Source organism: Anser brachyrhynchus, assembly GCF_964034855.1.
Source record: "Anser brachyrhynchus genome assembly, chromosome: 24".
Classification (NCBI taxonomy): domain Eukaryota; kingdom Metazoa; phylum Chordata; class Aves; order Anseriformes; family Anatidae; genus Anser; species Anser brachyrhynchus.
Window position 1 is genome coordinate 3,849,521 of NC_137717.1, and position 16,060 is coordinate 3,865,580.

At 62.9% G+C, this 16,060-nt stretch overlaps 1 protein-coding gene across 1 annotated transcript; it reads left to right on the plus strand.

Moving 5' to 3' along the window:
- The first annotated feature begins 375 nt into the window (after window positions 1–375).
- LIN28A (lin-28 homolog A) lies at window positions 376–15,833 on the plus strand. Its single transcript, XM_080567316.1, has 4 exons — window positions 376–506; window positions 1,325–1,503; window positions 10,983–11,167; window positions 12,275–15,833. Exons 1-4 carry the CDS (start codon window positions 476–478, stop codon window positions 12,486–12,488), a joined length of 609 nt encoding a protein of 202 aa, XP_080423442.1. The 5' UTR covers window positions 376–475; the 3' UTR covers window positions 12,489–15,833.
- The last annotated feature ends 227 nt before the right edge of the window (window positions 15,834–16,060 follow it).

The following is a 16,060-nucleotide window of genomic DNA, read 5'->3' on the forward strand; positions in this document are numbered from 1 at the left end:
GGGCTCAACCCCCCCCCCCTCAGTTCCCAAATCCCTCCCGGAATGTGTCGCTATTACCGGGGGGTTAATTAGGAAATTAGCATCCCGTGGGGGCGGGCCGGACCGGCGGGGCCCGGCGCCCCCCAGCCCCGCGGGTGGGTCCCCGGGGGGGGGGGGGGGGGCGGGGGCCGCTATTGTCTGCGAGAATTTGGGAGCCTTTGAAAAAAAAAAAACCCTCCCGCTCCCTCCCACCCCCATTGTTGGAGTGAAGATGGAGTCAAACCTCTCCCGGCTCCCTCCTGGCGGGGTCTAAGCTGGGCTTTTTTTTTTTTTTAGGTTCTGTCCCCCCCCCCCCCCCTTTTTTTTTTCCTCCTTTTTTTTTTTTTTTTTTTTTTTTTGGCCGGGCTGCTACCCTCAAAGCTGGCCGAGGAGGAGGAGGAGGAGGAGGGAGGAGGCGGTAACAGCCACAACTCGGAATTTGCAAGCGGGTGCCGGGATGGGGTCTGTTTCCAACCAGCAGTTTGCAGGTTAAGTTATATTATTGTCGCAGCCCTTCCTCGCCTCCGCGATTATTAATAACGGCGACAGAGCCCGGCCGGGGGGGGGGGGGGGGGCGAGGGACCCCCCCCTCAAACCCGACCCGCTGAGCCCCGCTCAAACCCGATGGCCAAGCCGGGCCGAGCGTGGCCACGCTCCCGCTGCTGCAGGGCCGGGGGGATTTGGGGGGTTTTTATTTCTTTTTTTAGGATTTTTGCCCCCGCCCCAGGATGAACCCAGGAGCTCGGGGCTGGAGGGGGGGGTGGGGGGGGTCAGCTGGGAGCAGGGGTGCAGCGGGACGGATGCTGCCGGCGGGGTAAAATACTTTCCCCGGCGTGGCTCGCCGCAGGGCTGGGGGGGGCGAGTTGGTGTTTTGGGGGAGTTTTTCCTGCTTTTGCGTGGGTTTGGTTTGTTTTTCATTTTTTTTTCGTTTTGGCTTTTTTTTTTTTAATTATTATTTTTTTTCCCTTGTTTTGCTTTTTAAACAATTTCGAGAGGGGGCCGGACCTCGGGCTCCCACCCCGCGCACCGCCCGGGTCACGCCGGCAGCAGCTCCCTTTGCTTCCCCTGGCACCCGGCGCGGTCCCGCACGCACGTGGAGGCTGAGCTGATCGCTGCGTTTGGGGAAGGGAGTCGTATAATATTTTTTTTTATTATTATTATTATTTTTTGCCTTTTCCAGCCTGCGGGACCCAACCTGGGGCTCCTGCTGCTCCTTCCCCGGGTGGCTGTGGGGCCTGGGCGGCGCTGGGGGCACCCGGCGCTCCCCCAGCCCCAGCTCAGGTGCTCGGCGTGGGTCTCTCCCCAGGTGCGAAGCCGGGTGAGGAGACGACCGGAGACTCTCCCAAGGCCGAAAACGAGCCCCAGCCGCTCCACGGCTCCGGCATCTGCAAGTGGTTCAACGTCCGCATGGGCTTCGGCTTCCTCTCCATGACCGCCAAGGGCGGCGCGACGCTGGACTCGCCCGTCGACGTCTTCGTGCACCAGGTACGTGGCGGCGAGCCCGGCCCCTGAGTGGGGCCCTGGGGTGGGGAGCGAAGGGGGTGCAGCCCCAGCAGCCCGCCGGGGGGATGCTGTGCAGGACGGGGCCCCCCGTGCTGCCCGAAAAGGGATCTCGTCGCTCCCCCCAATTTTAGGGAGGTGTCCGGGGGGAGCCGGGGTGCCCCCAGGCTCGTTTCCCCCGGGGAGAGGAGGGCAGCGAAGGGCAGGCACGGCCCGCGCCCGCCGCAGCCCCCGGCCCTCTCCGGGGACCGGCCCCGTAAGCTGATCCCGGAGCGATTTCATTTTCTCATCATGGTTCACTGGGGAGCTCGTTGGAGCTCGGAGAGGGGCCGGGGCCGGGGGAGCAGGTGCCCGCCGGCTTGAAAAGGGGGTGCACGGGAGGTGCTGGGGCAGGGCCGCTGCTCACCCCGCGGAGGGAAAGGGGAAAGAGCTGCCTTTCCCCCGGGTATGGGGTCCTGGGACCCCTGAGCCAGGCAGGGACGCTGGATGGGGTTCTCCCCAGCTCATCCTTGTAGGGGGGGGAATTATCTCTGTGCAGGCCCCCAGGACGCTGTCCCTGGGAACTGGAGAACCAAATCCGGCTGCAACACGGTGACCCGCGCTCGGTCTCTGTGCTGCGTTTTGGGGGACAAAAGCCCTGCCCGAAACGTGCCCCGCTCCCTGGCAGCCGGCTGGGGCTGTGCTTGGTCCTGCCGTGGCTGGCACAAAGGCGTGTAGGGGCACATCCACGCCCCTATGGATCCTGTAGGGTAGCGGCGGTCTCGTGTCCGGATTTAACCCGCGCACCTTGCCGAGCGGGGAAGCCCCGCGCGTGTCCTGTTGGTGATCCTGCACCGAGGGAAATCGCAATTTCGGGGCTGCGGCTGCTCAAAGCTGCCTCGCTGGGGGGGGGACGGATCCGCCGTGTAGGGGGGGACCCGGTGTAGGGGCTGGGGAAACGGGCTTGGAGCTGGTGCCTGAATGGGGGCCGTGGGGCAACGCCGGGAGGGAGTTATGGGGCTCAGTGCCTGCGTGCTTGGAAACGGGGCTGGGTGCTGAGCGCCGGGGTCCCCGCTCCGATGGGGAAAACAGTGGTCATCGGGGCTGGGAAGCATTGTGAATGTAGGAACGTGGTATCTGGGGAGCAAACTCGTGTGTTTTTGTGCGTACGGCCGGGAGCAGGACGGGGATGGAGGCGGCGCGGTGGTGCCGTGAACGCCAGCTCCGGGGAGCCCCTGGAAGAGCTGGCTCCAGTGACCGGTGCTGACAACAGGCGCGAATCCCACAAAAGCAGGGTCCATCCTGCGGTCTGCTGGGCAGCCCAGGTGCGGGGCTGAGCTCCGGGGCTGTGTCTCACCCTGGCAGGGCTCATCCTGGGATTTGGGGTCCCCAAGGGGCTCCCAGCCTTGCCCAGGCAAGCAGAGGAACAAGGGAGAACCAAATCCCTCTTCCTTCGGCAGCGGCATGGTGAAGCTGCCTTTGTAGGAGCCAATTCCCAAAAAAAAACAACCGGATTTGGGGGCAAGGGCTCCAAATCAGCAGGGGAAAGCCGCGCCGAGCACCGGGTGCTCCCCAGGGGCAGCAAATGGGTCTTTGCATGTCAATGCGGTGCAGCGGGACCTCGCGGGTGGGGGCGAGCCTCCCTCTGCTCTCCCCGGGTTTTATTGCCCCCAGACAGTCTGGTTTCCTGATTGCTCTCACTCTCGTCCCTGCAGGAAAAGAGAATTAGCCGGGTGGCTCCGCCGGCGCATCCCGGGGAGAGGGGCGACCGCCCGGCGTCCCGTTTGCCAGGAGCCCCGCACAGGGTTTGGCGCATTCGGGATGCGCACCCCGGGCACAGGGTGATTTTGGGTAGGGGAGAGGCAACACAGCGCCTGGGGACGGTGCGTGGGTCCCACCCGGGATGCTCGTGGCACCGTGGGCTTCGCATCCCGTGGGACTGAGGCGGGTTGGGGCTGGCGTAGCGCCCTGAGCATCCTCCGATTCCCACCCCGCTCGCTCTTGGCACAAGGTCGCCGATCCCCTGCAGCGAAGCCGCGGGGTTGCCCCGACCCCTCCTCGGCACCCGGGGAGAGGGACCAGAGGTGTCTCCGCACCCTGGGGAGGGGGTCAGGCCCCGAAGGGCAAAAGGCAGACCCCGGCCGCAGCGGGGGCCGCTCGGGGTGCCGTGCCCGGCGCGGTGCGAGGTGCCCCAAAGCAGCCATGGGGGTTTAGCACCCAGAGCCCCCCCTGCTCCCCGATAACCCGCTCCTTCCCCTCTTCATTTACATACGTGAATGATGACCCACAGGAAGTAATTGTGGGAGAAAGAAGGGAATTGGCCTCTTTAGATCTATTAAATCACTTTATTACAGGAACCAGGTCTGAATGGCCCTTCTCCGCAGGGAGCGCGTCTCCATCTCTCTCCCCCTTTATCTGATCACAAAGAGATTAAAATCTCTGCAGGACAGGAGACTAACAGGGCTCCTCCAGGGCTGCCTTTCCCTCTCATTGTGAGCTAAAAATGAGGCATTTGGGTTAAAATGCCTCCCCTGGACACTGGAGATGGATTCATTTGGGGGCTGTGGGGAGCTGAAGCCCGGAGGAGCGGAGCAGGTCGTCCTGGGGATGCCGAGGGCTGAGCAGCGCCCGTGAAGGGCTGGGGGTCACCAGGTGGCAGAAATCCAGCTGGTGTTAGTGAAGACCCCAGATTTGCAGCGGTTCTCCCCAGGGATGTGGTCCTGGGCTCACACTGCTGCTCTGGGCATCGCTTAGGGGAGAGCTGGGCTGCCAGGGAAGGCAGACCTGGCAAAAGGGAGAAGGGGAGATGTGTGTGCCCCTTTCCCGTGTCCCCAAGGCTCAGCGCCTGCTGGCTGGAGCAGCAGAGAGAGCACAACCGTCCCCAAAATTGGCCCTGTAGCCCTGGCAGAGAGAGGAGGAGATGGGGCTGCCCGTCCCACGGGGACCTCGCTGCTCCCGCAGCAGCCTCGCGCTGTCCTTGCCTCCCGGCTCCGTGTCTCAGAGCGTTCCTCCATCCCAACAGGTCTAAATCCTTGCTAAAAGCGGCAGTTTTGGGGCTTTTTGCTCCGTGATTTTTGGCAAGGAGTGCTGCTGGCTGCAGGGCTTCGCTCTCTGGCATCTCGGTGCCACGGTCCCGCGTGTCCGTGGGGGGGACACGACCAGGACGTGTCCCTCCTGTCCTGCCCGCAGTGCGGGGCCAGCCGGCTGCGTGCCGGCACGGGGAGGGGGCTCCTGGCCCCAGGAGCCCCACAGAGGGGGGCAGAGGGGCTCTGTCCCCGCGCGGGTGCACAGGGGATGGGTTGGAGGGGGACAAGGGCTGGTGCCGTGTCCCCAAGCAGGGCTGGGAGGTGATGAGATGAGAAATTTTAACAAAAGCACGGGTTTTGAGGCAGCTCCGTCCCTGAGCGAGCGCAAAGGTGGGGGGCACACGGGGCGTTTCTCCCCTGGGAGCGGGGTCCTGCCTTCCTGCTGCCTGCCATGGGGCAGGATGCGGCCCCCGTGGGGGCAGCAGCAAGGGGAAGGGGCAGCGTGCGCCTAAGTCAGCGCATCGGAGCAGCGGTGCCCGTGGGGTTGGTATTAAAAATCCCATTTTTCCCATTCGGGTGCGTGGTTGTTCCTGCCTCCGCGTGGGGCTGGGGTCACCCCAGCCGTGGGTGGGCGTCCCGGGGTGCCGGCGTGGGTGGCTGCGGGAGCCGGGGGGGGGGGGGGGGATTTACCGCGTCCCCTCGGGAAGGGCTCCCCGGGGGGCAGCAATGCGCTTTGGCCTCTCCGCTTTCACGGGGGGGGGGGGGGGGAGGGGAGGCGAGAGCAATGGCTTTATTTAATTGATTTTTATTTATTTTATTTAAATAACCGCTGGATTAAATCGCGGCGCACCACGCGCCGCGCCCTGGGAACGGGAATTCCTGGGAACGCGGTGCCCGGTGGCGAGCGGTGAAAGAGAGCGGCTTTATTCCTGCCCTGAAACTCCCTCAAGTTGCACACAAAAAAAGCCTCCTGTCTCTGTCTAAAGATTAACTGATGGCTGCAGGCACATCCCTTCCCCCATCCCCAGCTCTCGAGCCCCCAGGGTGACGGGCAGGGAGAGAAAACACCCTTAAATGGTCTCCGAGATAAAATGGCCCAAATGAATGGGATTTCTCCCATTCTCTAGGGCACTGGCGCGGAGCTGGGGAGGGTCAGGACGGAGCCGGGGTCTTCGCCAGCCCCTTCCCCTGCTGCCCCGAGCTCTGGCTTTTCCTTTTCCCCATTTATTTGCTCCTAAAAATAACCAGGACAAAGCTGACCCCGCCGAAGGAAGGGGTGCTGCCGCTCCTGGACGTGCCCCTGCTTTAATATGGGAGTATGAAATTAAGATGCAGCAGCTGATCCTAATTAGCTGGTGCTGGTGCTGGCCCCCTCGCAGCACCAGGTGCCTGCCTGGGAAGGGAGCGAGGGTTTGGCAACCTGGGGGCAGGTAAAAACCCAACGGAGAGAGCTGAGGGGGTGGATTTAGGGCAGGCAACTGATGTCTTAGACCCTCAGTGGGTGCTTTTTCCCCCCCCAGAATTAATCTAGTGTTTAATTTTGCTTGCTTACGGTGGAAAATTGAGGGAACGCGTGGTTATTTTGGCAGGAACGTGGCTTTGTTTTGGTTTTACTTGGGAAAAAAAAAAAAATCTTTGGGGGCTTTGCTCCAGATTGCGGGAGGGAGAGCCTGGAAAATCCCCAGTAGGGTTTCGGTGAAATCCCCTGGGCTCCCTGCGGCGGGGTCCTGCAGGCATCTCCCTCTGCACCACCGCCTCCTGCCAGGCTGAGCATCTGCCCCGATGTTCGCGCCGAGGGCTGAGCAGCGGGAGAAGATTCCTGCTCCGGTTCCTGCGCGTGAGCCCCCGAAAAGCCTCAGCACAGCCCCTGGTGCTCGCTCCCTCCAGCAGCGCTGGGAAATGGCAATTTGGGAAGAGGGAAGGGCTTTGCCCGGGGGACGGATCCTGCCTGGGCACGGGCTGTGGACGTGGTCCGTGTTCCCTGGTGCCCAGCCCGGCCACGACGTGCCCCGGGGCTCGTTCCCCGGCGGGCAGCAGCGGCCGCTCGGCTGAAACCGCTCCCGGGCTGGGCTGAGGCTGCCCCGTCCCACGGGGGCCGTCGAGCCGACGGAGCTGTTTGTGCCGGCCGGGCAGGAGTCGCTGCCGTGCCAGCCCAAACTGGGCAAGCGTTAGCCCAAACTGGGCGAGCGGGAGCCCTCTGTGTGCCCCCTAGTTCCTGGGGTGGGAGCGAGGAAGGGGCTGCTCTGCATGGGGGCTGCACCAAGCCCAACCCTAAAACAGGGGCAGCGGGGTGGGCGCAGCTCCCATGGGGTGCCGTCTATAGGGTTTGGTGCCCCCGCTGTGGGATCCGAGCTCTGTGTGCTGGCTGCCGGGGGGGGTCTTTCCTGACTGCGAGGGGGAAACTGAGGCACGGGCTGCCCGAAACGCCGCAGCCAGCTCAGAGCACGGCCCGGCCATCCCCTGGCCCAGCTCGGTGCCCCGCTCGCGGTCCCGGAGCCGCTCTTAGGGCAGCATCCCGACCCAGCTTGTTTTCCCAGAGATTCGAGTTGAAAGCGTGGCGATTCCCCCGCGCAGATAAGGGTGGGGTGCAGCGGCCGCGCCGCCCGAGGCCCCTCCGGACACAAAGATGGTTTGATTGAGTGGCCGGGGCCGGCTGGAATAAACATCCCCTTGTGTCGCGCTGGGGCGGCCGCGGGGACAATGGTGACCCCGGGGCCGGCCGAGCCCCTCCAGCGCCCAGCGGGGTTGGTGGCAAAAAGCGGAGCCGCTGCCGCGGTTTGGGGAGCAGAGGCTGGGTTTGGGGTGCTCCAGCCCCGAGGGGAAGCAGCCGCCGTGGGGGTTTTGTGGGGTGGGAGGAAGAGGAGGGAGGAAGGTGCCCACGTGCAGGTGGGGAAGGGGAAATGGGTGAAGCTGGGGTCCGCACGGATGCGCTGGGGCGGTGGGCAGCGCTCGGCCGCTCACGTGCTGGGTCTTTGTCTGTGGTAAATGCTGTTGGAGCCACCGGGGTGCGGGATGGGTGGAAAAGGGGCGAAGGGCCCGTGGTGGGGCTGCGGGACCACTCAGCACCACGGGGAGCTGGGCCGGGCAGCGCCGGTGCTGCTGCTGCTTCTCGTCCCGCCGGTTAACTCTGGGCCCTAATGATGACGAGCGAGATCCCTGCGCTGGGATACGCTTTAAAACACAGTTTTATTGTCAGTGCTTTGTGATGGAGAGCACGGGGTCGTTCTACACCCCCTGCCCCCAAACCACCTCCCCGAGAGACCAACCCGTGGGGTGCAGGACCCGGCTCTGCTGCGGGCACGGGGCCGGTGCACGGGGGCACAGCGGAGCTTGGCGGGGGCAACCGCAGCGCAGCACTGGGGCTTCCAGCCCCCATGGCCAGCGAAGGGGGTCAGTGGGGCCGCGTCCATGCCGGCCACCCTTCCTCCCCCCGCCGTGGCCTGGAACTCCTGGAATTTGGCCGGCGTGAGCTCGGCCGCCGCCGGCCCTTTGTTCTCGCTGGCCGGCCCCGGTGGCTCCCAGCCCAAGCCCTCCCCTGCGCTCCCCCTCGCCAGCATCCCCGGCTCGCTCCGAGCCCCCCCCTTCCTCCCTTTATTTTTTTGGGGGGGTTGTGTGTGTGTGTGTGTGCGCGGAGGCCTGGGAAGGCTCCCGCTTTGTGTGTGGTGTGGGACGGGGGCTCTGGGCCCCTTCCTTTCAGATGCAGGAGGTATGCAGCTAATTCAATGGGCTGCAGTTTGATTACCTATCTGATAACAGAGGAATGCCAGCAATGTGTGTGTTTTGGGAAGGGGGCAGGGGGATGCGCAGGGACCACCAGCCACTCGCAGCTCACTTCAAAAGGCCGCGGCGGGGGGAGAGCTGGGGCGCCCCGGCCGCTGCCCCCCCTTCTTCCCCGGGGAGAGGGCGTTTCCTTTGGCCTTTTGGCGGAGGGGGCCGGGGGGCCGAGGAGGCGGTTGTCATCCTCGCCCGCCGCTGGAAAATAAATCGCTTCCCCATCATGTTGCGGCAGCTTCTGCCCCGGCCCTCCTCGTCCTCCTTGGTCCTGCCAAAGCGGGGCGATGGCGGGGAGCGGGGTGGGTGCTCAGAGCGGGAGGGGTGAGGAGCGGGAGCCCGGCACCCAGGGGTGCAGCAGCCCCCAGGGAATGGTGCCGGGGTGTCCCCCCCCCAGCTGCGGCTCAGCTTTGTCCCGGAGCACGGGGCCGAGCGCCTGCGAGTTTTCATCGCCGGCAGTGTAAACACAGCTGGGCCGGCCGCGGCTGTAAACACCCCGGTGGAGGCTGCCTCGTGTCCCCCGGCCTCCCTCGCATCCCCCAGCCTCCGGCAGTGCCACCAAGCAAAGCTCGTCCCCTCCTCGCCCCCGACAGCGGCTGCTGTGGCTGACCCCGGGGTGCTGGGGCTGAGCCAGGCACCTCCTGCGCTTTGCTGGCGGCTGGGGCAGATCCGGAGCTGGTGCTGGGGAGGTGCTCAGCACCCTCCCGGTGATGCTCGGCATCCTCCCGGTGATGCTCGGCACCCTCCCGGTGATGTGGGGCACCAGGGGGCCGGGCTGGGGCTGGGGAGAGGTGTGTGGGGGGTGCTGAGCGTGGCAGGGTGTTCACCGGTGGCTGGGCGGTGATGGGACCGCTCGGAGCAGCACGGTGTGGGCAGAGCTTGTCCCAGTGTGTCCTCACCAGCAGGGAGGAGGTTAAATAGCTTAAATTCTGGCTCTGATTCGGCAGTGGAAGGCAGCGGAGGTTTCTGGTGATCTCTCCCAGGGCGGCCTGGCCCACCCCAGCCCCGTGGGCTCTGTCCCAGCCAGAGCCAGGCTCTAGGACGTGGCGGTAGGGACCGGTGTGGCTAAAACCCCCCAGGAGGTTTGGGAACGGAAGGGAGGACAGAAGGTGCAGCTTCTCAAGCTCTGCTGCGCTTTCACTTGCACGTGCCCGCAGATGCAGGCGCATCCTCCCAAGATCCCACCGAAAAAAAATCGCCCTTAAACCCCAGCGGCTCCATTTCCTCCCTCCCTGCTCTCCTGCGGGGTGTCTCCACGCGGGTCCCGGGCAGATTTGAAGGGTGAAGAGGAGGAGGGAAGAGGGAAGGCGGCGGGGCCGCCCGGACGGGCAGCGTGCCCGCGGAGGATCCCTGCGGGAAGCACGGGCGGCCGCGGCCACGTGATGGGAACTCGGCAGCCCATGAATGGGAGATGCTCCATTCATAAAAGCAGGGTCCCCGCTGCATGCAGCCGCGCAGGCGTCGGGCTCTGCCGGGAATCCCAGCCCGGCGAGGCTGGAGCTGCTCCTCCCTCCGCCAGCAAATTCCCCCTTAACTCTTTGCTCCCGCTCGTTAAGCCTCCGCTAACAAAGCTGAGCCAAACCTCCGCTCGAAAAGCCGCCTGGGATGGGGTGCTCCCGGCCCGGCAGCGATGCGGGTGGGCAGGAGGTGCTGGGCGCGTCGCCCGTCCCAGCTCCGCACGAAGGTGTCCTGAGATGGACGGGGCTCGGGGAAAGTGGAGAGGATTTTTCCGTCCTCTCGCGAGCTCCCTCGCAGCCTGTGTCTCTCCGAACCCGTTTGTTTTCACGGCGCCGATCAGCGCGGTGACCCCCGGGGCCGGGAGATGCCCCCGGCGGTGCTGAGCCAGGGCCAAATGGCTGCTTAATTGCTGGGGGCGTTTAAAGGGCTGGAGCCACAGGGAGCTGCGGCATTTAGGGTTACCCTGGGCCAGCACCCAGCTCGGCAGCTTTTTAAGGATGCTCAGGCAAAAGCGGCGCAGAGCAGGGGTGAGCCGAGGCCAGGGGAGACTCGTATTTTTGGTAGCAGCCCTGGCATGTCACGTTGCAGCCTTTGGGCCCCGGAGAAAAGCTCCTTATTGTTCTGGGAAGCGGAGCAGGGAGGGACTAGCAGATGCCGCCCTGAGGGCCCCGATTCCCACACCCCCCCCCGTGTTGCATCCTCTGCGGTGCAGCCGTGGTTTAGGGCAAAAGCTCCCGGACTTGCTGCGGGCATGGGTGCGGGGGGCTCAGGCCGTGTCCCCCTGGTTCTGCCTCTCCATGGGGAGGCGAGAAGGGCTGCGCGTGCAAAGCCTCGAGGTCCTTTTGTCTTTTCAAAACGAAGTCTTGCATCTCTGCGCGAGCATCCCCAGCCTGTGGCATCGGGAGGTTGCAATGGGCAGTGCGGGACGGGGGGAGAAGGGGGCTGCAGCACAGACAGCCAGTGTTTTGCAGCACACCCCACTGAAATTAGGGTCAGGTCTGGCTCCGCCGGCCCCAGTTTGCTGGATCAATGAGCCCAGCTTGGCTGCGTGCCTCAGCTCCGCGTCAACAGATGAAGGTGCACGGTCGAGCTCGGTCCCTGGTGTCTGCACCCTTGGGTGGCAGGCACAGGGGACACCGGCAGCCCTGGTGCCGTGGGATGGGGCTTGGGGTGTGCCGGGGCTGGGGGCGCCTTGGTTTGGTGCTGATCCCTGTCCTCTCCTGCCCCCAGAGCAAGCTCCACATGGAGGGCTTCCGCAGCCTGAAGGAGGGCGAAGCTGTCGAATTCACCTTCAAGAAGTCATCCAAAGGTTTGGAGTCCATCCGGGTGACCGGCCCGGGGGGCGTCTTCTGCATCGGCAGCGAGAGGAGACCCAAGGGCAAGAGCCTCCAGAAACGCAGATCGAAAGGAGACCGGTAAGGGGCGCCTGGGGCCTGATCCGGGGCTGCTTCGGAGCCCTGCGGGTGCCAGGAGGTGCCTGGGGCTGGGCTCCAGCAGGGGCTACGTGCTCAGCGTCCCCCTCACGTCCCTGTGGTCCCCAGGAGGCTGCCCCATGCACGGGTGTGAGCCGGGCCGGGGCGGCCCCATCCTGCCTGCTTTGGGCAGGCGAGCGGAGCCGGGGGGCAGCAGGGCACGGGGTGGGCAGCGGCCCTTCCTCTGGGAAAGCGGCTTCCTCCTGCGCTTAATGAGCGGCAGATGCAGCTTGGTGGGGAAAGGGCAGAGAAGCCGAAGGGAGAGGGCAGAGGTCGGGGACACCCCGGGCTGATGCTCCCCTTGTGAGCGGGAGCCGCGGCCGGCCGAGCTGGGCAGGGGTAATTTTCCCTAAGAGAAACCCTTCCTCGTGGGAAGGAAACGGCCGGACGTCCTGGCAGCGTCTCCCACGGTGAGGCTCGGGGCCCCCGGGGCGAGGTGCGGCAATGCTGCCCTCTTCCCCGGCTGTTCACCTAAAATTTGGGTTTTCCAATCGGTTGGGAAGGAGCTGGGGAGGAGAAGCAGAGAGCAAATGGTCGCGGCCATCCTAGAACGATGCAGGATGAGAAACGGGCACAAGGCAGCTCCTGCTCCCCGTGTTGTTCCAGCACGAAAGTGGCACCTGGGGGTGCGTGCTGCGAAGGCACAGCCTCAGACAAGCCCCCCTCGGGGCTGTCCCCGTGCTGATGGCCACGGTCCCTGTCCTCCCAGCTGGGGCCACCGGCCGTGCGACTGCCTGTTCCTGCTGCTCCGAGTGCTGGTGGCTTGTACCGTGCAGGCTGGCGGTCACCCAAAATGCAGGATCCATAGACGCAGGATCCATAACTGCGGTCGTGCTGGAGGGATGTGAGCCCCCAATGTCCCATTTTGTCCCCACACGCTTGCTTTCGGCACGTGGGTTTGCTGCCATCTCCTGGGTACCGGCAGCACCACTGGGCCAGGTCCAAACCCACTGGGGGAGTAAACCTGGAGCCGCCGCCACCACCACCCTCGGCGGCAGGGACCCCTCTCCTTTTGTTTCTCCTCCTCGAATCTCTCTCCTCCCCTCGCAGATGCTACAACTGCGGCGGGCTGGACCACCACGCCAAAGAGTGCAAGCTCCCGCCGCAGCCCAAGAAATGCCACTTCTGCCAGAGCATCAGCCACATGGTCGCCAACTGCCCCGCGAAAGCGCAGCAGTCCCCCAGCTCTCAGGGAAAGCCTGCCTACTTCCGAGAGGAGGAGGACATGCACAGCTCGCCCCTGCTCCCCGAAACCCGGGAATGATGGCAGGCGGCGGCGGGGGCTAACACCGGGACGGAGAGGCTTTGGCAAGGCAACGGGCGGCCACGGGGGCCAGGAGGAGGGAGCGGGGAGGGGAGACGGCAGCACCTTTTCCTCCCCGAAGCCCGCTTTTAATTGGGACGGCTCCAAAAATAGCAGGGGGAGCATTCAGCGCACCTCTTGCAGGTAAAAAGAAACACGTTTGATTCGTCTTTATTCTCCACGAAGCCGGGCAGTAGCGTCTCTGGGAGGAGGAGCAGAGAGGCAGCATCTCAGGGAGGCTCTCGCGGCTCCCTGCTCCCCTGCCCCGTGCCCGGAGGAGGGAGGGACGAGGGCGGCAGAGCTGGGGGACGCCCACGGGCCGGCCCCGCGGCTCCCCCAGCTCCTCGCTCGCAGGTCCTCCCCGCTTCCGAAACACGGAGCCGGGCAGCGGGAAGGCTGCGAGGGCTGGAAGTGCTTAAGCCAGCTGCCGGGGTTTTGCTGGTGGTGTTTCCCTCGGGGAAACGCAACCCAGCCGGGGCTCCCGCACGTCAGCGCGCGGCTCGGAGGAGACACCACCAAGCCCGGCTCTTCCACGTGGATCAAACCCACGCGGGACAGAAACGCCGCTGCTCCTCCTGCCCGTGCCGTGCGCCAGAAACTGATGGCCCCTGGGCAAAGCCTGCCCAGGGGCAGAGGGAAAGGGGGAGCAGGGTGTCAGCGGCTGCCGTCGTCTCTCCCCGCCGCCCCCCAGCCTTGCCTTTATTTATTGGCCCCGGTGACAATAAATTTTATTCTCCCGGGGCCGGCCGCCCCGTCCGTGCCGAAGCCAACGCCAAGTGAAAGCTGCACTAGGATGTGCGTGGATGACGTATCTTTGGGTTTGTTTGTCGTCTTTTTTTTTTTTTTTAATATAAATATTCTGTTTTTTGTATTTTTGTATATTTTAATCTTTAAGAAAAGAAAAAGGAAAAAAAAAGAGAGAGAGAGAGAGAAAGGACCTAATTCCTGCAACTTATTCTCAGGTATTCGAGCAATCTCAGGGATAAAATGCCTCTGTAGCCCAGTGCTGGACAGAGAGGAGGGTTTTTTCTAACAGCACAAAGATGTGACGAAGTTTGTATTGGAAGCGTAGATCTACCTCACTGGATGTTCGCTAGGTGGACTTGACGTGTTGTCGAGCTTTTTGGTTGTGGTTTTTTTTTTTTTGGTATGTTTGGGTTTTGTTTTCTTTTTAACTGTATTTTAATAGTCTCTTTCCCTTCCCTGCTGGACTGAGGAGGAATTTGGGTCTGTCAATCTGTGCGCAGGGATGGAGAAGCCAGGCAGTGCAGGGGCAGGGAGCAGCTGCTAGAGCCCGTGTTGGCTCCCCAACTCCAGATTTTCTCCCAGCCTGGTGGCTTTTGAGGACTGTCCTCCATTCCCCTCTCCTGTTTACATTCCCCTCCCCGCCATCCCAATGGGAACGCTCCTGCCTGCCCCATGCTGGAGTCCCCCTTGTCACCCGCAGGCTGGGATGTCACACAGGCTCCCAGCAGGCTGGTGCCATGGGGCTGGGGACCAGAAAGCCAAGATGGGGGTCCCAGGGCAATGTGGTGAGAGCTGAAGAGCTGACAGCAGCCAGGGAGGGTGTTGAGAGACTGAGCGTCGTCCCGAATCCCTGCCCTCACTCGTCCTCAAGCTGGGACCTGCTGGGACAAGGGACCTGGCGCCAAGTTCTGGCAAGGGAGGTGCAACTGCTCCGTCTGCTCCCTTCCTGGCTTCCCCCAAATGTTGGCTCACGATGGCTGGGGGAAGCTCTGGATCCCTGCTTTCGGGCCATTGACACTCCACTCCAAAATCCCGGGGCTGGCCTGAGCCTTCCCAGGGAGGGCATCTTGCCGTGCCGGCATCTCAGGATGCGAGCACGGTTCCTGCTGTTCTTTAGGTAGTGATAGGTTTAGATGCGGAGCAGGGCTGGACCAGGTGGAGAGCATCTCCTCCAACCTCGCCACGGGGAGTTGCTGAGGCTGTCGGAGCCTGGCATTCCCTCCAAAGCTTTGTTTGGCCCCAAATCCACCCCCTGCTCCGAGGCTTGCGGGGATGGAGAGCGGCTCCCAGCTGAGCCTGCCCTGCTCCAGTAGTTTCTATGGTGAGGTGGTGGTCTCTTCTTGGGAGGGTGGGGGAAGGACCTCGAGTTCTCAACTAGTGATGGGACCTAGACAAACCCACTTCAGGGAAACCGCTTTTGTCTGAACGGGGTAAATGCAATAGAGCGCACCAGGCTGCGCGTCTAACCCTGGGCTGCGGTCCCGCTGCCGCGCTGTGTGGGCTGCCGGCCCTCCCGTGGCACCTTGGTTGTGCCGGGGAAACGGCTGCCCCCTGGGTCTTGTATCTATCTTGAAAAATCGTGTAGGACCTTTCCCCCTCGCCCCCAGTTTAATGGTTTGGTGATTTTTCTGCTAGATGCCTAGTATGTGTAAATATCTCTGTAAATCTTTCCACTTTCTCTCAGTATTCTTGATTATTGTTTACAAAAGTAAGAAGAAAAAAAAAAAAAGAAAAAAAATAGCCAAAGCATCTAATAGGTTTTGGACCAGGGAGACGGGATCTTCTCTGTGTACTCTGCCTTGCCACTCTGTGTGGGGATTTGACTTCTGTAGCCATCCCTGTCCTAGGCTAAAGCAAATAGCGAACGGCTTAGAGAATCACTCAGGTTTTCCCCAGGGCCAGTACGGCCCTGGGATCCCAGAAAACAGGGATTTTTATCTGTAAAGGGAAGCCACGCTGGAGAGGGTGGGATTGATTTGCATCTTCTTGTTGCGTTTGCTGTTGTGGTTCTTCCCGTGTCTTGACAATAATTAAATAAATTGCTGCATCATCACCCACCCTGCCCATGCTCGGCTCGCAGGCGCTGGGCACTATGCATTACGGGACAGCGAATCGCGGGCGGATGAGGCTGCACACTCAGGGTCCGGCTGTAACGGGGCATTTGAATGTATTGGGGAAAAATGTCCCTCACGAGGTGGTGTCGGTGTCTCCCCTGGTGTAAAAGCCTTGAGTCACAAGATTGTCTACGAGGAGACGGAAGAATGTAACTCCATGTTTACTGCTAGCAACCAAAGCTTGTTTGTGTCAAACTCTTGAATTTTTATGAAGTGGGTGGGAGGGAGGGAATACATGGGGAAGGCTGCGTGCGGCTCGCCCCGGCCGTGCTTTCCAAAGAGATTTCCTGCTGGAGTCCCTGCAGCGAGAGCCTGTCGCTGCAGGATTTTTCCCCCCTCCTTTCATTTGTGTTTTTAATTTTGTACCATCTATGTAAAATGTGTTTTTCTGGAAAAAAAAATTAAAAAAAATAAATAAAAGACCATGGGCAATGGCTGCTGGTGATGTGCTGTGTGCGGTTCCTCCTTCCCTCACGGAGGGGCTGTGGGGCTGAGAACCTCAGCCCCAAAACGGGCTGGGGGGGGGGGGGGGGGGGGACTGGGCTTTGGGGGCAAAAACCGAGCCCCAAGGACCCCTACACACCCCAGGGCCGGCCTGAAGCCTCCCCGCGACCACCCTGTCCCGATGGCCGCCCCCCTCCCCTCATGGCCGCCCCCATCATGGCCGCCTCC